Source organism: Alexandromys fortis, unplaced genomic scaffold (genome assembly GCF_014885135.2).
Source record: "Alexandromys fortis isolate MF-2015 unplaced genomic scaffold, M_Fortis_MF-2015_v1.1 scaffold_75, whole genome shotgun sequence".
Taxonomy (NCBI): domain Eukaryota; kingdom Metazoa; phylum Chordata; class Mammalia; order Rodentia; family Cricetidae; genus Alexandromys; species Alexandromys fortis.
Genome location: NW_026067956.1, coordinates 5,343,479 through 5,365,770, shown reverse-complemented (window position 1 = coordinate 5,365,770; position 22,292 = coordinate 5,343,479). Strand labels below are relative to the sequence as shown.

The following is a 22,292-nucleotide window of genomic DNA, read 5'->3' as shown; positions in this document are numbered from 1 at the left end:
AATTCTTACTTTAAACCATGGTGACCTGATAAGACACAGGGGGTTACTCCAATGTTGGCTGGAATGCTCTATGTATGTCTGTTAAGTCCATTTCAGTCATGACATCTGTTAGTTCTCTTGTCTGTTCCATTTCTGTCTGGTTGACCTGTCCATTGGCAAGAGTGGAGTGTGTGGGGTTTGATGTGCAATTTAAGCTTTAGTAATGTTTCTTTTACATATATGGGTATTCTTGTATTAGGGGTATAGATGTTTAGGATTGAGGCTTCATCTTGATGGATTGTTCCTGTTATGAGTATAAAGTGTCCTTCTCCATCTCTTCTGATTGATTTTAGTTTGAAGTCTATTTTACTAGATATTAGGATAGTTACACCTGCTTGCTTCTTAGGTCCATTTGATTGGAAAAATCCCGAGTGAGCAAATATCTTAGTTAGAGTTTCTATTGTTGTGAAGAGACACCATGAACATGGAAATTCTTATAAAGAAAAACATTTCATAGGGACTGGAATACAGTTCAGAGGTTTAACCTATTATTTTCATGGTAGGAAGCATGGCAGTGTGCAAGCAGACATGATTCTGTGGAAGGGGTGGAGAATTCTACATCTGGGTTGGCAGGCAGCAGGAAGTGAACTGACTTTAGCTTCTGAGAGCTTAAATCCCACTCCCAGTGACACACTTCCTCCAATAAAGCCACCCCTACTCCAACAAGGCCACACTTCCTAATAGTGCCATTCCCTATGGATCTATGGGGGTCATTTTCTTTAAAATCACTGCACCAAGCACTCTAGTGTATAAGCCTGTGGGGGCCAATTTCACACAAACTTACACACTCACTATTACTGTGGTAGGGTCAATAAGTGAGTGTAGTTATAGTACCTTTTTTTTCTTTTTTTATTTATTTATTAAAGATTTCTGCCTCCTCCCCACCACCGCCTCCCATTTCCCTCCCCCTCCCCCAATCAAGTCCTCCTCCCTCATCAGCCCAAAGAGCAATCAGGGTTCCCTGACCTGTGGGAAGTCCGAGGACCACCCACCTCCATTTTGTCCATAAATGTTTAGAACTGCAATATTTTCTTAGTGGTATTTTCCATAAACGAGTATGTTAATCCTCTCCATCTATTTTGATTAGTTTTGATTTTAAGTCTGTTGTGTAAGATATTAAAATAGCTATAGCTTCTTTCTTTTTTTTGAGTCCATTTGTTTAGAATATATTTCCCACTTTTTTTTTTACTCTGAGATGATGTCAGTACTGGATAGTGAAGTATGTTTCTTAGATGCAGCAGAAAATGGATTATTTTACTGAGGAATTGAGACCATTAATATTGAGAGTTATCAGTAAGCAGTGTTTATTGATTCCTGTTATTTTATTGTTATGATATGGTCCCTTCACCCCTCCCACTTGATTTAGTGGTCCAGGATTATTTTGTTTATTTTATTATTGTTTTATTGGGTGGTTAATCTTTCTAGAGTGCAGTTTTTCTTCTTCTGTTTTCTAGTTAGCTCAAGTGGCAAATAGATAGTGCTTAAACTTTTTTTTATTGTTGAATGTTCTTTTTTGGTTATTATAATTTAATTGTTTTGCTAGGTATAGTAACTGTCTGGGCTGGTATCTGTAGTTTCTTAGAGTTTTTAGGACATCCATCCAGGTACTTCTGGCTTTCAGAGCCTCCACTGGGAAGTCAGGTGTTATTCTAATGGTCTTCCTTTATTATAATAAGGGGTCTGTCTCCCTTTTGTTAATCTTTCTTTGTTCTGTATGCTTAGTAATTTAGTTATTATGTATCATGAGGGGTTTCTTTTCTGGTCCCATACATTTTGTGTTCTGTATGCTGTTTGTACCTTGATAGGCACCTCCTTCTTTTGTTAGAAACATTTTCTATAATTTTTGTCTGAACTGGGCAGTGGTGGTGTACACCTTTAATCCCAGTACTAGGCAGAGGCAGGTGGATCTCGGTGAACTTAAGGCCAGAATGGTCAGCAAGACCTAGTTCTAGGATAGGCTCCAAAGCTATAGAGAAACCCTGTTTTTTTTTTTTAAAAAAAAAAAAGCATTTTCTGTGCCTTTTGCCTTATTTCTTCTCCTTCCTCAATTTCTGTTACTTGTAGATTTTGCTTTCTCACAGTGTCCCAGATTTTCTGAATAGTTTGGGCCTGTGTGTGTGTGTGTGTGCGTGAGTCTGTATGTCTGTGTATTTGTTTGTGTATATATATATATATGTGCATGTGTGTGTATATTCATATGTATTTAGCATTTTCTTTGACTTGAGGTATCCATTTCTACTGTCTTGTTTTAAAAACCTGAAATTCTCTTTCCCATTCCTTTTAATATGTTGATGAGGCTTACCTCTGAGGGTTTTGTTTGAAAATTTAGGAAAATTTTCCATGTCCAGTTTTATGTCATTTTGGGTTTTCTTTAATAATTCTATTTCTACTTCCATGTTTTAAACTGTTTTTTATTATTCCACCCCACTGTTTGTTTTACAGACTTTTAAGGGATTAAATTAAGGGATTTATTCAGGTCCTCTTTAAGGCCCTTGAACATGTTTATAAAGGTTATTTTGAAGTCCTTGTCTTGTGCTTCAGCTATATTGCATTTCTCAGGCCTACTGTAGCAGGGTCACAGGGTTCTGGTGGAAGTGTATTGTTTGCCTGTTCATGTTTGTGGTTCTGGGCTGGTGTCTAGGCATCTGGAGTTATGATGATGGGGGTGAATCTCCATGTTGTTATCTGGTCTTTTCTTCATTGGATGGATGTTCCATTCCTTGGTTTCTGTTACTTTCTCTGTATTTTACAGAAGTGTGGCTGTGGCTTGCATGGTAGAGAGTGGCCCAGAAGGCCTGAGGTGGGCTGGGAGAAAAGGTTGAGAGGGGCTTCAGGAAAGAGCTGGAAGGATCCTTTTACAACAAGAGGTGGAGTCCCAAGAGAGCTGGAGGCGCGGTAGTGAAGCGGCTCCTGCAGTGGGTTGGAGTAGGATAAAGATGAGGCAGAGATGAAAGGAATAGGGGAGCCTGGGTCTGTACCAAGAGTGTGAGTCTGTGGTGAAGAGGGCTGAGGTGTGAGGAGGCACCTGCAAGCAGACTACTACAGGGCTGAGGGTAAGGATGGAAAGAACCTAAGAGAGGATAATTGGTAGTGAGAATCAACTATGTAAGTCCCAGCCTGCTGTGGCCACTGTCAGTCCCAGGTAGAAAGTGTTTCTAGGTATCTGTGGCTGACAAAAATGAAAGGGAATGGGCTAGAAGGGATGGTTTAGAGGGCCTGTGGGAAGAGTCACGGCTGGGTCCACACCAAGTGTTGGTGAAGTCCTTAGGGAATGGAGTGAATTTGTTGTAATTGGTGCGGCTGGCCGCTTCCCACTGCCCAGCTCCTGGCTCCCGGCTAGCTTTACCCGAAATAATTACATGAAAACTCTATTCCTGGCCCATTATCTCTAGCCTCTTCTTGGCTAATTCTCACGTCTTCATTAATCCATTTCTAATAAATCTGTATATCACCACATGACTGTGGCTTACCGGCAAGATTCTAGCCTACGTCCGTCTTGGGCCGGAGAGCCATGGAGTTTGCCTGACTCTACTTTCTTTCTCCCAGCATTCTGTTTGGTCTACTCTGCCTATCTAAGCTACTGTCCTATCAAAAGGCCAAAGCAGTTTTTTTATTTGACCAATGAAAGTAGCATATAGACAGAAGGCCCTCCTACTCCATGACTTGGTATTATTTCACAATTGCCATGTGTGACCATCACAATTACTTTTATGACACTCACAATAACTTATGTGCTTTCACAAAGATTTTGTGTTACCTTACAATAAATTGTGTGTCCTCATAATGATTCTGTGTGGATTAATTATGACTCTGTATATTCTTTACAATGACTCTGTGTGATAGTCACAATGACTCAAATTGACATTTATTGTCTTTGTTTTCCCTCACAATAACAATGTGCCCTGACAATGACTCAGTGTGACCTTCATAGTAAGGAGTGTAATCTCAAGATGACTCTAGGTGACTTTTAGAATGGCACTAGTTACCTTATAACAACTTGTATGCCCTCAAAGTGACTGGGGTGTCCTCGCAGTGACTTCATGTTCCTTCATAATTAGTTTGTCTTTTTATGTCCTTCATGATGATTTTTTGAGATTCATGAAACGACTTTGTACCTTCATAATGACTGTGTGCTCCTCATAATGACTCATTTGAATACTCACAATCGTTTTCTGTGATGTTTGCAATGACATCTTTTGTACTTACGATGATTTCTGTGCCGTCATAGTCAATGTACCTTCATAAAGACTGAGTATGAGTGGCCTCATAATGACTCTTGGTGACGTTCACAATTATTTCTGTGGCTTCACAATGATTTGGTGTGCCTCCACAATGGCTTTGTTTGCCTTCACAATGATTTTGAGACCTTCACAATGACGGTCAATGACGTTGTATAAGTTCATAATGACATGTGACCTTCACAGTGGTTTTATTTCTCATACTTTTGGACCCTCACAATGATTCTTTGTGACCTTCACAATCACTGTTATCATCACAATGATTTTTGATCTCCTAATAATCACCCGAGTTTCATCACTATAACTCAATATTCCATCACAATGGTTTTTGTGACACTACCCATGACTTTGGATAGCCTCACAATTAGTCATGTTCCATCATAGTAACCCTGTGTGCCCTCACAAAAACCTGTTTGACCTTCATAATGATTTAATGTGCCTTAACAGTGACTGTGTGTGACCTCAAAATAAGTCTTTGTGATTCTCACAGTGACTTCTTTGCCCTCACCACGACTTTATGTGACTTCACAGTGACTTTGTGTGCCCTTTACAGTAATTTTTGTGATCTCCAAAATGATTCTTTGTGATGCCCACAATTTGATACCCATAATTACTTGTGTGTCATCACAATGACTTTGTGTGCTTTCACAGTGATTTTGAGACCCTCACAATAATTTTATTTTTTTTAACAATGACTATGTGACCTTGTAACTTCCTCACAATGAGTTGAGTCTCCTCATGATGACTTGGTGTGACACTCATTATGCCTCTGTGTGATGCTTACAATGTCTTATTGTGAGACACACAATGATTTTAGGTGCCCTCACAATAACTCAGTGTGTGTGACCTTCACAATGAGAACAACACTGTTTGACCTTCAGAACGATTCTGTGTACAATAACAATGATTTATGTGCCATCACAATGAGGTTGCATGACCTTGTCTGAATCTCAGAATGGCTCTATAATAATCATAATAACTGTGTGATCTTCACAATAACTCATGTGCCCTCACAGTGACTTTGTGAGCTCATCACAACTCTTTGTGACCACTAGAACAATATTGTGTGTGCTTCACAATAGCTTTGTGTGCCCTCACAATTACTCTGTGTGAACTTTATAATGACTTTATGTATGTCCACAATGTAGTGTAATCTTTACAGTGACTTTGTATACCCTCACATTTACTTATGCTCCCCCTTGGTGACTCTGTCCTCCCAAAACCTCAGTGTGACCTTCAAAATGACTTTGTGTGCTGTGACAGTGACTCTGTGTGACCTTTACAGTGACTCTTGGGACTGTCACAATGATTCATTTGTCCTTCATAATGATTCTTTGTGACCCTCACAATGACTGTGTAGGCTCTTCACAGTGACACTTTGTGATGCTCACAATGATATGTGCAATCTATAGTGATTTTGTGTATGGTATTAAACAGGATTCTTTAGAGAAATGGAATGGATAGAATGATGTTTGTAAAGGGGATTTATTAGAATGTCTCACATGCTGTTGTTCAGCTAGTCCATCATTGGCTGTTTCCCAAAGGAAATTCCAAGAATCAAATAGTTGTTTAATTCATGTGGTGGTTTGAATGAAACTGGCTCCCAACAGATAGAAGTGTGCTGAAGTCAACAAAATTGAAAGGAGTTGGAGATCTGTAGAGCACTTTGACATCAGACATGGAGAAGCAGAGTTGGTGTTTGCCCACTGGTTTTCAGTCTAGTATTTTCTCACTGTGATCTCATTCATCTGCTTTAGAATGGCAATGTATAATCTGTGCCATTGTATGTTGGAAGACTGTGATCTGCTTTATGATTTTGATTGTACAGGATTACAACTAAGAGACTGCCCTGAGTCTCCAAAGAGACTTTGAACTTTTAAACATTGTTGAGACTTTGATAGACTATGGGTATTTTTGAAGTTGGACTGAATGAAGTTTCATATTATGTAGGGGCCAGGGGGTAAAATCTGCTGATTTGCATGAAAATGGTCCCCACAGTCTGATAAAGAGCAGCACTACCAGGGGGTGTGGCCTTGTTGGAGGAAGTGTGTCACTGGGGGTGGGCTTTGAGGTTTCAAATTCTCAAGCCAGGCCCAGTGTCACTCTTTCTCCCTGCTGCCTGCCAATCCAGATATAGAACTCTTGGCTTTTCCTCCAGCACTATGTCTGTCTTCCATGCCACCATGCTTTTCACCGTGATGATAATGGGTTAAACCTCTGACCCTGTAAGCTAGTCTCAACTAAATATTGTCATTTGTAAGAGTTGTCATGATCTTGGCATGGCTTCCCAGCAATAGAAACCCCAAGACAGTGCAAAAGGTTTATATCTCAGCTGCTCTTCAGGATACTTTGGGATCCTGCAGCAGTACTTACTAATATTGGTGAAGGAATGCCCCAGCAACAGGATAGATGAATTTGTCATTGATAGCAAGAGAAAGCAGACAAAAGAAAGATCTTCCTTCTTCCATGTCCTTTATATAGGCTATCATCAGAAGGTGTGGCATAGATTTAAGGTGGGTCTTCCAAACTCAAATGACCCAATCAAAAGGTATATTCTCAAGATGTATTCAGCTGTTTGGATTTTAGTTAATTTTAGATATAATCATACTGCCAACCAAGAATAGTTATCACATGTGCCTTCATAGTGGCTTTGTGTGCTCTGTGCAATGATTCTTTGTGACCCTCACAATGACATTGTCTTTTTTCATAATGACTTGGTGTGATCATCACAATGACTTCCTTGTGACTCTCAAAGTGACTAATGTGCTTTCAAATGACTTTGTGTATCTTCACAGTGACTCTATGTCAGCCTCACATGTGTGATCTTCACAATGATTCTTTGTTACCCTCACAATGACTTTGTGTTCCCTTAAAAATGACCTTTTGTGATGCAAATAATGACCTTGTGTGACTTCACAATGATGTCTTGTGCTTTTACAATGATTCTGTGTTTCCCTAACAACTGGCTCTTTGTAACCCTCACAATGACTTTTTGTATAGTGTGGTGGCTTGAGTAGGACAGGTTCCCCATAGGTTCATATATTTGAATGTTTGGTTTCACAGTTTATGGAATTGTTTGAGAAAGATTAGGAGATGTGGCCTTGGAGAAGGTGTGTCACTGGAGGTGGGCTTTACACAAGGCCCAATCTTGTTCTCTCTCTGTCTGGAACTTATGATTCAGATGTGAGCTCTCAGCTACCCTTCCAGCTCCACGCCTACCTATTTGCTGTCACATTCCCTGCCATGATGAACATGGATCAACCTCTGAAACTGTAAGCTAGTCCCCAATTAAATGCTTTCTTATGTAAGCTGTTTTGGTCATGGTATTTATTCATAGTAATAGAACAGTAACTAAAACAAATACCCTCACAATGACTCTATGTGATACCCACAATGATGCTGTGTAACCTTCACAATGACCCTGTATGACCTTCATAACAACCCTGTATGACCTTCACAATGACCCTGTGTGGCTTTCACAATGACCCTGTATGACCTTCACAATGACCCTGTGTGATCTTCACAATGACCCTATGTAACCTTCACAATGACCCTCTGTGATCTTCTCAATAACTCAGTTTTACAACCATATTTATTTGCTTTATATGCTTTCACAATGACTCAATGTAAACTTCACAAATGGGTATGGGGACCCTCATAATGACTGTATGACCTACACACTGGCTTTGTGCTCTTTCAATGACTTTTGGACCTTTATAATGACTTCATATGACCTCACAATGTCTCTGTGTCCTTACAATGACTATGTGACCTTCACAATGACTTTGTATGTATACTCTCACAATGAATCCCTTCACAGTGGCTTATTTTGATCTTCATAATGATTCTAAGCACCCTAATAATGACTATGAGTGGCCTGATATGAGTGTTGGAGATCTCACTTTGACACTGTGTGGCCTTCTCAATAACACAGTTTGACACTCACAATGACTTTGTGTTCCCTAACAATGACTCACTGTGACCCTTGACAAGGAGTATGGGTGCTCTCACAATAAATCTGTGTAAATTTCTTAATGGTTGGCCACCTTTACAAAGACTGTGTGACTGTCATACTGACTCTGTGTGACCTTCACAATGAGTAATGTGCCCTCAAATTGACTCTAAGAGAATTTCACAATGACTAAAGTGACCCTCATAATGAATTACTTGTGTGCCCTAACAATGATTGTGCATGCCTTTATAATGACTTTTGGGCCCATAACATTACTTGTATGCCCTCATGATTTTGTCTTCATTCAAAATGAGATTGTATATAATCATTCTTTGATATCCACAAAATAACCACATGTCTTCACAGTGATTATTTGTGGTCTTCACAATGACTCTGTGATGTTCACAATGACTTTGTATGACTTTCAAAATGATACCTTGTATATACATAATGACTTCTATACCTTCATAATGACTCTGTACCCACAAGAGCTCTGTGTGATTTCACAGCACTCACTGTGACCTTTACAATGACTTTGCATAGCCTCACAATGATTGCTCTGTGCTCATGATTGTATGCTCACAATGTGATACTCACAATGACTTACTGATGCTCAAAATGTTTGTATGTGCCTTCACAATGACTTGTCTAATCTCTTATGAGTATATGTGTCCTCACAGTGACTCTGTGTGACCTTCACCATGACTTGGTGTAGCCTTCACAATGACTTTGCATGACCTTCACAAATTTTTTGTTACTACATTGACTTCTGTGCCCTTATAATGACTCTGTGCCATCACAGTGACTCTGTATGAATCATAATGGCATTGTGTGCTCTCTCAGGACTTTGTGTATCCCCCTGCCCCACATGGCTTTGTTTACATTCAGAGTAATTTGTGTGCACCATTGATGAATCTGTGTGCCCTCACAGTGATTATGTACGTCATCACAATCTGTGTGATATTGAATGACATTTTGTGTCACACACAATGTCTTACATGCCCTCATTAATGACTTCATGGTCTCCTGACAATGACTCTTTGTGACCCTTACAATGATGTTGCGAGCCTTTTGCAATGATGTTTTGTGCCATCACAGTGACTTCATGTGTCCTTATAATGATTATATGTGACACCATGACACTTTGCAATCTTCACAATGACTTGTGTGCCCCAACTATGATTATGTGTGACCTTCACAGTAATTTTTGTGTGCTTTCACAGTGAATCTGTGTCCTTCGTGAGTTCTTGAGTGACACAATGAGTTTGTGTCCCCTTACAATGATTCTCTGTGTACTCAAAATGACTGTGTGTGACCTTACAATTACTATATGTGCCCTCATACTTACTCTGTGACTTTCACAATTACTCTGAGCATTTAAATCACTTGTGTGCCCTCACAGTAACTTTGTATGTCCTCACAATGACTCATAGTGCCCTCGCTGGGAGTTTGCATTAACTTCACAATCAATGTGTCTTCACCATAATTTATGTGCCCTCCTAATGACTGTGCTTTCACAGCGCCTCAGTGTGACCTTCACAATGACTTTGTGTGCCACCACAGTGACTCTGTGTGAGCCTCACAATGACTCATTGTGATACAGTGACATTATGTGATCTTCAAATGACTTGTATGCTCTTCAGAATGACTGTTTGTGCTACTCACAATGACACTTTGTGAGTTTTACAATGACATGACATCATGTACCCTCAGTGATTTCTGTGCCCTCATAATGATGCTCTATGCCCACACAAGGACTTTGTGTGGTCTCATGATGACTGTCATTTCCTGTTAATAATGTTGTTATTCCCTCAAATGAACCATGTCATCATAACTCTTCGTGTCATGCACATGCTTTCTGTATGACCTTAACAGTGACTTTGTGTGAGATGCACAATGAGTTATTGTGATGCTCACAATGATTTTATGTGCCCTCACAATGACTATGTGTGCACAGACAGGCAATGAGTATGTGTGTCCTTACAATGACTCTGTAGTTCACAAAATTGCATTGTATTCTTTCTCAAAGACACTGTTATCTTCACAATGGCTTTGTTCACCATTATAATGACAATACGTAATATTCACAATGACTATGTGTGACCTTCACAATGAGTCTTTGTGACTTCACAATGATTTACATGCTTTCAAAATGAGGCTGTGCACCCTCACAATGACTCTTTGTGATCGTTATCATTACCATACTCTCACAATAAAATCTGACTGTGATTGTGACTCTGACAATGACTTTGTTTGACTTCACAATGACTTATGTGCCCTCACAATGACTTTGTGTGCCCTCACTGTGACTTGTGCATTACTGTTCATGATTTATTACACTTGGATGAATTTTTGAAGCAAGTAAAATATAATTACAACCACAAAATAATTCTGACTTCATATGTAACTAAGAATGACAAGTCTCAATTTTATTCACAATGTTAAGAAGTATTAAAAAAGGGCTTGTATTGGAAAGTTATAACTTACAATTTATAAATTCCAGTATATAAAACAGTTATGATATCTAAACTGATACAAACTATCTTAAAAGCAATAATTGTTTTCTTTTCCTTTTCTGTTCTTTTTCTTCCAACACAGACAGCAGTACTTATCCTAAGTAACAGCAGCAGTAACTTAAAGTAAAAAACCCCACAATTCAAAATATATTCTATATATTCAAAATAGAAAACACATGACTTGCCCTGACTTATCCAAAAATCCTTGTCTCCATCTTGTCCTTGCTTTTGCCACGTGAACAGTGGCGCCGGTGCCCCCTATGCCTGGATGCCTCTCTATACCAGTTTCTGACCATAGCGCTCCAGCTCCTATGTAAACAGCCTTGTAAGATGTTCCAATAACGTGAAGTGCAGGTTGCAGCTTTCCCCTCTTGTTTATAGAGTATAAAAACAACTATTGCATGTTTCTAGAGTGGCCAGTGGGAGGAGTCTCCTTTTTGATGATAATCCAGGATCTTCCAAGCGCAGTATCAAATGAAATCAATATTTAACCCTCAGCATTTCTCTTTTGATTGAGAGCGATGTTTCGGGATTCAGGGCCAATGTCTCACTTCCAATCAGTCTGGCTTTCCTTGGCAGTGTCTGTCTTTAAAGTCCATCAGGGCTCAGCATGTGGAAAATATATTCAGGTTACATAAAGGAACACAACCCCGCTGACTTTGATCATCCCTCTGTCATAACACAGATGATTGGGTTGCAAACAATGGCGCACACATGTGCATTATGAAGAGGCCACTCCGGGGAGCTCGGCTTGCATCCTCTTGGAAGTCTGCTGGTTAAATCCCAAATATTTGATGATTTTCCTAAAGCTGACTTCTCACAATGATTGGGGACACATAAACAAAATGCCAGTCGGTTATGACTGGACACCACGTGGACATGAAAACAGATGTGCACTATCATGAAACACTCTATGTTCTTCCTACATCTGATGAAAGAACAGATGTCATGAGAAGCAATAGATATGGACAAGCCTGAAGACACACATCAAAGGCTATAATCATGAATAGAGAGAGGCCAGAGAAAGAGGGCTCGTTAAACTTTACTCATGTCTCACAAAGAGAGAAAACCATGGGGAGAGACAGAAGATAAAAAACATCTAGGAAGACAGCATCTCAATGTTTGGCTTTTGTGTCGGGTAAAGGAGCCTGATTTAAGCAGAGCATCTTCAGAACGGATCTGCTAACGCATTCTATCACACCGATGCTCACAGAGCTGGCTCCGTTTAAAGCGTGAATGCAACAGAGAGCGCAACAGCGAAGGGGTGAGAGGCAGAGGTCACATCTGATGACGTAAGTTTAAACTGGAAACCAAGGAAATCCTGCTCAAGGAAGCCATAGGGCAAAAGATTTGAAGAGAAAAACTCTTCCTTAACCTTAGAGACTGTTCTGGGAGGCAAATGCCATCGTGGAAGAAGATGGCACCTTACAGAACACCCCCACATAAGAACACCATGAGTATTACAAAGGCGTGGTTAGATTCATGGCACCAGGGAGCCTGTTCCCCTAAACTGTCTGCCAACCACACTTTTCCACGCCCGGTTCTAATATGCACTGGATTCTCACTGAAGGACCCTTCAGTAGCACACTGGGTATGCCAAAGCCTTTTGTATGAGCTCAGGTGCAGGTCACAGATTGCTATGTTTATAAATATCTCCTTTCTATATAAGAATCTGGGCCTTGGAAGCGCTGCACAGTGCAGACCTAACACGCGTTTCCACAGTTACCAGTCCTAGCACGCACAGCCAGGCTTCAGGTGTGCATAGTGGGTGGTCTGAGCAGTAGGGTAGTACCCTTTCCCCGTCTTCCCCTTGTGTCGCATTCTAACCACACTCACAGACACATCCAGAAACCAGGCCTCTTCTCCTGTCAGCTGCGTCACACACTCACCAAACCACGACTGAGGCAGGGCTACAAAGCCCCTTCAAACCACTGCTGTGTACCATACTGCCGATGAGAAAGTAACCTTTTTCCAATAGAAATCCCCAGAGCGCTACCTAAAATCTAAGAAGGGAATCTGCCATAGCTTTTTCGTAGGGTAGTGGGCTATTTCTGTAAGAGAATGTCTATGCAGGTTTATACTCCGGGTCTTGTGAAACCACATTCACCATAATGTAAGTCGGAGCCAGGCTGGGTCCTGCCGTGCCCACTGTTTCGCAGGCAGCACATTCCACCCATTCATCCTTCAAATCGCCCTCAGCTGAGGTTCTTGTTTCGGGAGGAAGCGCGGGTCCTGAGGCGGCCTACAGTCTCTCCTCTGCTTCTCGCTGGGGCTTCAGCTTACAGCTGGGCTGGCTCAGAAGCCATTGGTTGAAAGGCTGGAAATGCTGCCAGTTTGTTTCAGTTTTATTACTGCTTCCAGAAGCCTTGGAGGTCAAGACTGCTCAGTCTGTAAGCCTCAACATGGCGCGTCTCTGGACACCTCCACTTCAGGCGTGTCCAGACCCAGGCCTCCACTTCAGGCTGACGGCCTTCAGGCATCCTAAAATAACAACAGAAGAAAAGCTTGAAGAAAATGGCGTCTTCTCTGTTAAAGCTGCCATGTGGTCGTTCTAGAACTGACTGTGTATAGCTACTGAGATAAGTCTCACACACTCAGCATCCCATACCATGTCCTCCGAGGAAGTAGGGACACTTCTGCAACAACACAATTACCGGTGTGTGTTTGAAAAATGACAGTGTAACCATATTAATCACAATGACATAAAAACATTTCTTTTGCTCATCAACCTCATTCAAACATTTGCAGGCACTGTTTCATGACCTCCAGAAACCAAGGTGGCCAGCGAACACTGCCACCCTATCTGTCACCTTAGTCACAGAGACTCAGTCTTCCACTCCAGGTGGATGTTTGCAAAGACAGAGGGACCAGGATAGCTCTTAATGGTCCCCCTGGAATAGACAGTCTTCTTAAGACGATTACCCTCGGCAAGGGGTTGCATCACAGAAAGTATAGCCTCCCTTTAAAAGGGACCAGGCATCGACCAGCTGAATGCCGCTGGAAGGGCCTAGAATCTTGCTTTCATGCACTGCTCCTTAGCAATGTGTTCATCACTAATTTGCATTGGCAACATAGGAAAACCTAAGGAAAACATTTCTAGGTAAAGAGACTATCTAGAAACCAGAGGGTCTGAAGTCTGTTTGAACACTGGGAAACAATTTCTACCAAATATGTTGACCAACCGATGCTGACTTCACTGCAGGAAGCAAGCCACCCTCATTTTATCATATTCAGAAAGCGGAGACCACATATGCATTTGTATACACATACATTTTCCTAAATAGAACCTGTTGAGTCCATATAATGCTACTTGTATGTATGTTTTCAGGGCTGACCGTTTGGCATTGGACAATCAGTTGGTGCACTGGGGACCACCTCTCCCACTCCCAGCTTTCCTCAGTTGCCTGCAGTGCACAGGCTTCTCCCCATGCGTTGTGGCACGCTCACTGGTGGCCTCCTTGTTCTCCTCGTGTTTGGGCAGTCATGGTGGTGAGATCTTCTGGGTACAGCTTCTGATGTGTTTGGACACAGTCTCACAGTAAACTCTGGTCCTCCAGCCCTGACAGTCTTTCTGCCTCTCTTCTGCAATGTTCCCCGAGCTACTAGGACAGCAGTGTTTTATAGATGCTCCCATTTGTCACAGCAATGGAAACCCTAACTAAGACACCAGTTTATATAGAAACTAAGTATGCATGCGAACATGTTTTGAGAGAGTGATGTGGGAGTGATTTCTTATTAATAAAGAAACTGCCTAGGCCCATTTGATAGGCCAACCCTTAGGTAGGCAGAGTAAACAGAATAGGATGCTGGGAGAAAGAAGCTTAGTGAAAGAGTCGCCATGATTCTCCCACTCCAGACAGACACAGGTTAAGATCCTCCCTGGTAAGCCAGCTCGTGGGCTACACAGAATATTAGAAATGGGTTAGAACAATATGTAAGAGCTAACCAATAAGAAACTGGAACTAGCCGGGCCAGGCAGTGTTTGAAAGAATACAGTTTCCGTGTAATTATTTCTGGGCATAAGCCTGCCATGCAAGCGGCCGGGGTGTTGGGGACGCAGCCCAGACGCTCCTATTTCAACGAGAGGAGTTCACGTAGCCCAGGCTGGCCTCAAATTTGCTATGTGGGCAAAGGTGACCTTAAATTTGTGCATCTCCTATCTTTAGCTCCAAGTGCTTACATTATAGATAACATTATATATGTAATAACCACACCCTGCTTCTTTGTGCACTGTAAAACAGAGAGGAAAGGTGATTCCCTTTTATTGAAAGATTCTTCTGTGGGTTTTTATTGCTGTGATGAAACACCATGACCAACAGCTTGTGGTAAGTACATCACCCAGGGAAGTCAGGACAGGAACTCATATGGTACAGGAACCTGAAGGCAGGAACTGATGCAGAGGCCATGGAGGAGTGCTGCTTACTGCCTTGGAGCAGGCTTGCTCAGTCTGCTTTCTTACAGAACCTAGGACCATCAGCCAGGGGTGGTGTCATCCAGGGTGGCTGGGCCTTCCCATACCAATCATCAATCAAGAAATGCATTTTTTTGGCTTGCTAATGGCTTAATCAGCCTGCTTTCTTAAAGCACCAAGAACCCACAGAGGGTTTTACTCAATTAAGGTTCCCTCTTCTAAAACAACCATTGCTGTGTCAAGTTGACATAAAAGTAGCCAGCATGATTCTGAAAACCTATCAGTCAGTAGCAGGCCAACTGCCCTTGTTCTGCAGAGAATACTGGGTGTCTAGGAGAAGCTCGACAGGGTGTTGGGTGGATGGCTTTGGTGCTGATGGGCAGGACCCATTCCGTGGAGTACTGTACTCTGCATTCCTTAGGCAGACACGGGGCTTGGTCTCCGCTCTGTGCAGCTTCCTTTCCTCTGCGCTTAAGTTTTACTCAGCAGCTATCAACAAGTTTCTGCACAACTAGGGAAATTCTCGAGTTCTTTCTTAGCCTTTGCCATCAGTGGTGTGCAAATTATGGGATGGATCAAAATCAGACCAGCAAGCAGTCTCTCCTGGCTACATAGAGCTCTTACTGTCATTTCTGCTAGCAATGCATTTAAAGAAGTGTTGATGAACATGAAGGCCAAGTTAGCCCAGGGAACATCCTCTCCCAGATGAGAACGTAGAGGAAGGGCCAGGCCTCCTGAGACCTTCCCTGCTCTGTGGCTTCAGGAAGCCCCCACATCTACTCTCCTCTGCTCCTGACCGCCCCGACACTGAACCTGATTTGAATCGTCTGTGCAGGGAGATCCTTTCCATGCACTTGGTCCCGGGTCGCCACCACCTGTCCGCTTCTGACCAGACTCAACAATGAATCAACGCAATCAAGCAGGTGACAGCGGCCGAGTGCACAGGAGGGAAAGAGGAGTTGGAGATCTCAGAATAAATGCCTGGGAATGTCAAGCCTAAGACTATCGCTTGACAACAGCGAAGATGGGGGCCGATGGCCAGACGCCTCCATCACTGGCCAGCTCCCCGTCAGGAAGCTCTCCAACGCTGCCATCAGATGTAAGAAGACAAGTTAAGGTGTGAGTGCCCTTTGTGCGTTCATAACATGCTTCTGTTGGTTAGGAAAAAAGACTTGAGATTCACTGTCGAACAGTCTGTAATGCATGAGAAATAAGAAATTACAGCTATTGCTCGTCTACTTCCCCAGGTTTCACAGCGGGAACAGAGTTTGGACCCCTGCAGTCTAGCACAGGCCATGGCCAAGTTCACTCTGAAACCCTTCACTGTCTTACCTGGAAGGGCGTAGGCGTGCCTAGGTTCAGGTTGCCACTGCCTTCCCAACTTCCTTGGCTTGGAGTCCTTCGAACATCTCGAGCTAGGGGCTGCTCCCGAACTCTAGGTGAGTCAGTAGTTTCTGTGAAGTTTCCAGAGGAATCTGCAGCCGCTGTCCCAGCCAGATCCTGCCCACCACTGGAATCCAGAGACGTTGAGCTTTCATTTTCCGGATGGAGGGAGTTAATGTCTTCTCCAGTGAGTTCAGGGTAAGAGTCACAAAGAGAGCCGTCGCCCGGAGGGTTCCGCATCAGAGGCCAGCCGTCAGAAAACTCGCCGCACATGGAACGGGAGACAGACCCGAAGAAAGCTGGCATTGCATCCGCCACTGAAGCTGTGTTTCTGAACACACACCCGGAAGGCCTGTGAGTATTGTGTAGCTGACAGAAACCACTGGCACAGAACAGCATTTCAGCTAGAATTTTAGCTCTAAGGCTGCAATAGCAACACGCTGAGAATTCCAGTGCTTTAAATTTCCCTCAGTGTGGCAACTGCAGCTATTCCATTGACCTTAAAAGTAATTTTGTATGTATTTCTAATTAATACAAGCATATCCAATGTCTAATACCTGCATTTTCTTAGGTCTTAACCGAACTCTCTGGATTATTATTCTAGAACAGTGCGCCAGTGAGATATTGACCTAGCAGAAATGTCAGGGGCAGAAGAGGCTGGAGAGACGACTCAGCAGCTAAGCACATGTGCGCCCTGCTTCTGAGGACCTGAGCTCAGTTCCCAGCACCCACATCGGGAGACCCACAGGCACCTGTAACCCCAGCCCCAGGAGGATGTGACGTGGTCGGCCTCTGGGGCACCGGCACTGTGTGGTGTACACACTTACACAGAGAAACACGCATATGTGCTTTAAAACAAAATTTTGTGATAATAGAGAAATGTCATGAACATGAATGTAAGACACAAAGAAAGCAGGTGGGGAGAAAGGCAACAGTACAGGTTATCGCCACCCTCAGGCCCTGCAGCCCCTGAGGGGCATCTCTCCCCTCGGGTTCCCGGAAGTTGGGAGTCGCTGGTAGTGCTTAGGAAGTAGAGCTCTACAGTCTACCACACAGCTGCTACGCCAGGAGGATACACATACGAAAACAGGAGCACAACACCGTTGACTAGAGGGGCAGTTACCTCTCCTGAAGGGTGGCGGTAGAATGCAGCCCACGGCCAAGGGCCGCACGGGCAGAGCTGCGGGCCTCCTCACAGCACAAGGACGGAATCAGGTGAATAGGCCCTGGGAAAGGAAGAAAAGCGTGAGGCCGAGGGCTTTCCTCCTGAACCTTCCTGTTCACACCAGCTAAGCCTGGGTCCCCTTGGGAAGGTGGCAGATCCCATGCGGGTGACTACTTAGCAGAAGGAGGGAGGCAAACCTCAGATACAGAGGCACAACTGGGCATGAGCGTCATGGCTGGAGCAGGTCAGAGGATTTAGGCTAACCTGGGCTGCACAATGACACCCGTCAGGAAGGTGGGGGGGGGGGATAAGGGTGAAACTGTCTCATTCTACGTGTGACATACAGAACTGATATAGTCCATCTTGCGGCATTACAGAGAGACAGTGGGCGATTCCAAGAGGCCAGTCCGACCAGCCTGGGGTATGAGTACCTCAAAGCAGATAATAGTGTCCAAGAGATGACTTGATATTGTCATAGGCACTATACCCAGACAAACCAGAAACTGAGGACACTTGAGAGGGCTCCTGGGCAGACTGACGCCAGAAGTACTGTTAGCCATGTGGATCTATGTGCAGGCCTGCTGAGGCCTGGGGCTGGACGTGAAGTAGAAACCTCAGGCTGATGCCAATGAGCCAGGGGCAGAGAAAGCCATGTCTCCTTCACCTGGCTGGTCAGAGGCACACTTCCACCTGGGTCAACTCTTCCTAATGACTATTTCCAGCAACAGACTAAGAGGCAGGCAAGGCCAGAGCCTGGTGTGGACATCCCTCATCCATCTTTTTCATGAAGTCATTGAAACCAGCCATATTAGTGATCAGTTTGGACTAACCAGGTAATCAAGGTGTGCTGGTTAGTTGGATGACAACTTGACACAAGCTAGAGTTTTCTGAGAGCCTTGAGAAAATGGCTCTGTGAGATGGGGCTGTAGGCAAGCCTGGAGGGAATTTTCTTAATTAGTGATTGGTGGGGGAGGGTCCAGGCTATTGTGGGTGGTGCCATCCCTGGGCCGTGGTCCTGGGTTCTATAAGAAAGCAGGATGAGCAAGCCATGAGGAGCCAGCACCTCTCCATGGCCTCTGCAATCAGCTCCTGCCTTCAGGATCCTCCCCTATTTGAGTTTCTGTCTTAGCTTCCCTTGATGGATTGTGGCCCAGGATATGTAAGCCATAAACCATTTCCTCCCCAAGTTGCTTTTGGTCATGGTGTTTCATTCCAGCAACAGTAGCCCTGCCTGAGGCACAAAGATGTCGGCTCCACCTCTGCACAGCAGGCAGAGGTGAGTAAGTGAAACCGACTCCAAATGAGATGGCCGAGTTGCCTAGACAGCTGCTCACAGTCCCGGGTTCTGTGGAGACTCCTGTTTTCTTAATACTAGAGAGACCTGAGGCACCCAGACCAATGTGGGGGAGAGGAGAGTCCTGGCACGGGTCAGCTATGACTGGAAAATCAACCCGTGACCCGCTGCCACCCGTTCTGAAGAGAAGAGCGGGACTTGGCAAGGCCCTGTTTGCAGTCCCATTCCGCACTCCTGCTCCTCCGGGCCCTTCGTGGCCCAACTCACCGTATGTCTGGGCTGAGCCCCGGTGACACTGACAGCATGCTCTGTGGGCACAGTGGCGGAGCCGAGGCTGGTCAAAACATGACAGCTCAGAGCCATTGTACTGAATGTCCTGCGACCGCAGAGACCCTAGGGGAAAGGAGAGACCCATAGTTAACACTTCTCCGTAAGAAGCCTGGCAGTTCGTATATTTTTTGTGAGTCAGCACTATTACTCTATATACTTCTGCTTACCCCAAGACACTGACTGTAAAATGAAGACACTCTGTACGCCAATCTTCCAAACATTGGCGCTTGGTCTAGAATAACTTAATCACAAACTTCTGCTGGCCTACAGTGGGCAAAATCAATCAATCCAAAGCCTACGCCATTATCCATCCACACAAACATGCACATACACACTTGAAACTTTTTATTTTATTGTGTGTAAGGGTGCTTTGCTTGCATGTCTGTCTGTGCACCACATGCATGCCTGGTGCCCATGGCGGTGTGGAGAGGACATCAGATACCCCGGAACTGGACTTACAGACTCCCGCAAGCTGCCTTGTGGATGCTGGGAATGGAACCTTCTTCGACAAGAGCAGCCAGTGCTCTTACCCACAGAGCCATCTCTCCAGCTTCTGGTCTCCACATTCTGTGTGTGCTGGGGATTAAGCCCCAGGGCCTTGCACATGTTAGGCAAGCGCTCTATTGCCAAGCTCCAGCCCAGCCTGTTTCATAACAGTGCCCACGTAATTTACTGCATATGGGCTGAAAGTGAGGAGCAGATGGCTTAACACATAAGCTATCAGACCACCGCAACCTTAAAACTTGTTAAGATGAACAATGGTAAGTTGAGGGCTTCCTATTTCTTCATATACAGAGGCACACACAGTTTAAAATAACTTGCTAAGAATGTGGGGTATAGATAATTTTTTATTTTTGCCTTGTATCCTGGGTACATCACAGCCTGGTCAGCATCCGTATGAGGCCCCCAAATCCTGCAGAGGCCTGTTTTCCTGTGCCTTGGATCCTAAAAAGAGCGGGTGACACTTGTCTTCCCCAGGTCTCTTGTGGACTCTTGCCGTGACAATGCTCACAAACCCAGTTCGCAGTAAGATGGGGAAGATGCGGCGGACTTACAGCTGGGCTTCTTCTCCATGAACTGCCTCTTGCAGTAGATGACACACAGGATGAGCAGGGCCAGCAGCACCGTGGCCAGGGCGCTGCAGATGACAGCAGCCAGGGCTGTGTCCCGAGGGCTGGAGGCTGTGGATGAGATCTTCACAAGGTTCACCTTGCTGGTGCCTGAAAGGGACAGGAAGGGACAGGTCAGCACACCCTGTGCAGGCATGGACTCGGAAGGCTTCCAGGCACGTCCAACCTCATCTCATGGCGACACCGCGTCGTCACCCACCAAGGTCCCGTTCCAGAACTGTGTAATCCGGTCACTAAGCAAGTTTATGAGCTTTTTTTTGTTGTTTGTTTGTTTGGACCCCATTCATCGTTATTCTTGGCTATGCCCAGCCTGTGAGTTGCAGGCTGGACGTAACACACTGATGCTGGTGGATATATTATCCTCAGCAACTGCTTTGACGCGATAGAAATAAAAGTGGAGAAAACCAGCTTGAGGGGTCTGAAGGTATTCAAGTACCCTACCCTCTTTCATGATCCACCTGCACCTTGTATCCCCAAATGCCCCATATGCCACCCACTGCCCCCATAACACTGGGAACACACAGCCTTCAACACACAGTATGGTTCAGAGAGCTCTCCATGTTGGTCTGTATGGATTACCTAAGGTGATGCTCACAGCAAGCCATCCCTTCTGCGGGAATGGTATGGCTGTCGGCTTCCCTCATTTTCCACAGCAGTACTGACACAGTCTAGAGGTTACAGAAGCCATGGAACCCGACACTCAGTATCAGCTGGTCCTCAGAACAGTCCCCAAACTCCTTCACACAAATTTCTGCTTTAAAAAGTCAATTTTCTTACTTTTTTTTTTTTCTTCAAAGTCCAAGAGGAAAATAATGGAGTGGAAGAGGTTTCATTAGCTACATGGAAGGATTCCTCTCTTAAGCTGTGGCTGAGGACCAATCTAAGCAGCCAAAGTACTGCCCCGCTGCCAGATGGGACCATCCGTGGCTGTCAAAGACATGCTATGTCCCCCAGCAGCATGCCCCACCCTAAGAACACCAAACACATTGAATACCTGTGAGAAATTAGACAAATTAATAGGCAGACTTAGATGAAATGCAGCCTGTTCTATTTGTGCAAAGGCCAGCTCTCTTCCGTTAAGAGAAAGCCATCCCAAGATGGGCAAATCAGCCCACTCCTGACAGGAACTGGTTTCACACAAGCATTTCAGTCCGATCAGCCTCATTGGGGTGACACATGGTTGGGGTGGGGAGGATGGGGGCAATGGGACCCTGGAATCTGCAAAGCAGTCTCTAAGAATGGGGAATGGGTGTGGCAGTCAGTCAAGGGACACCAAACAATGCTTGGATATTACTGAGGAAGGAAGAGAAGGTGTTTGACAGAGATGGCTGAGCCTGGAAAGGGCTCAGTGAGGAGGAAGAGGAATGGACACAGACAGGCAGAGCCAGCTGCTGGAAGAACCAAGCTCACGCCTGGACCCAGCCTGGGCCTCCTACCCTCCTGAGTCTCCTTTAGCTACACCACCCCACCTGTATCTCTCCCGCTTCCTTATACTTGATCTTTAAAAACAAAAGTTCCTTCCTTCAACCAGGAAAATCTTCCAAATAAAGGGTCTTTCTCAGTTAGGGCTGGCTGGAAAGGAGGGAACTGGGGTCAAAAATCCAGGGAATTTCTCCATTTTGCATTCTGGCATTAACAACCCTTTCTCCTTCCTGAGTATGTTTCCTCCAGGGTAGGTCAAAGAGAGGCTTGTTCTGCAGACCCTGAACCCCTCTGAAGTTGAGGGGCTTGGCATTCCTCCAAGGAATGTGGACCCGATCAGATACTGGACATCTAGATTGTAGGGGAATACGGTGGTCACCTTGTGGCCTGTTTGTGGCCCATGGAGAGGAAC

The 22,292-nt window shown here is 44.4% G+C and overlaps 1 protein-coding gene across 5 annotated transcripts in view; it reads right to left on the bottom strand.

Moving 5' to 3' along the window:
• Positions 1 to 10,635: 10,635 nt before the first annotated feature.
• Tnfrsf19 (TNF receptor superfamily member 19) overlaps positions 10,636 to 22,292 on the bottom strand; it is a 93,596-nt gene continuing 81,939 nt past the window's right edge. For all 5 annotated transcript variants that reach the window (XM_050152221.1, XM_050152222.1, XM_050152219.1 and 2 more), the window contains exons 6-10: positions 20,384 to 20,548; positions 19,266 to 19,391; positions 17,663 to 17,765; positions 16,489 to 16,870; positions 10,636 to 13,226 (exon numbers count right to left, since the gene is read on the bottom strand). In XM_050152221.1, the coding sequence (XP_050008178.1) occupies positions 13,218 to 13,226; positions 16,489 to 16,870; positions 17,663 to 17,765; positions 19,266 to 19,391; positions 20,384 to 20,548 (785 nt within the window). In that variant the 3' untranslated portion in view covers positions 10,636 to 13,217. The remainder of the gene's footprint in view (positions 13,227 to 16,488; positions 16,871 to 17,662; positions 17,766 to 19,265; positions 19,392 to 20,383; positions 20,549 to 22,292) is intronic.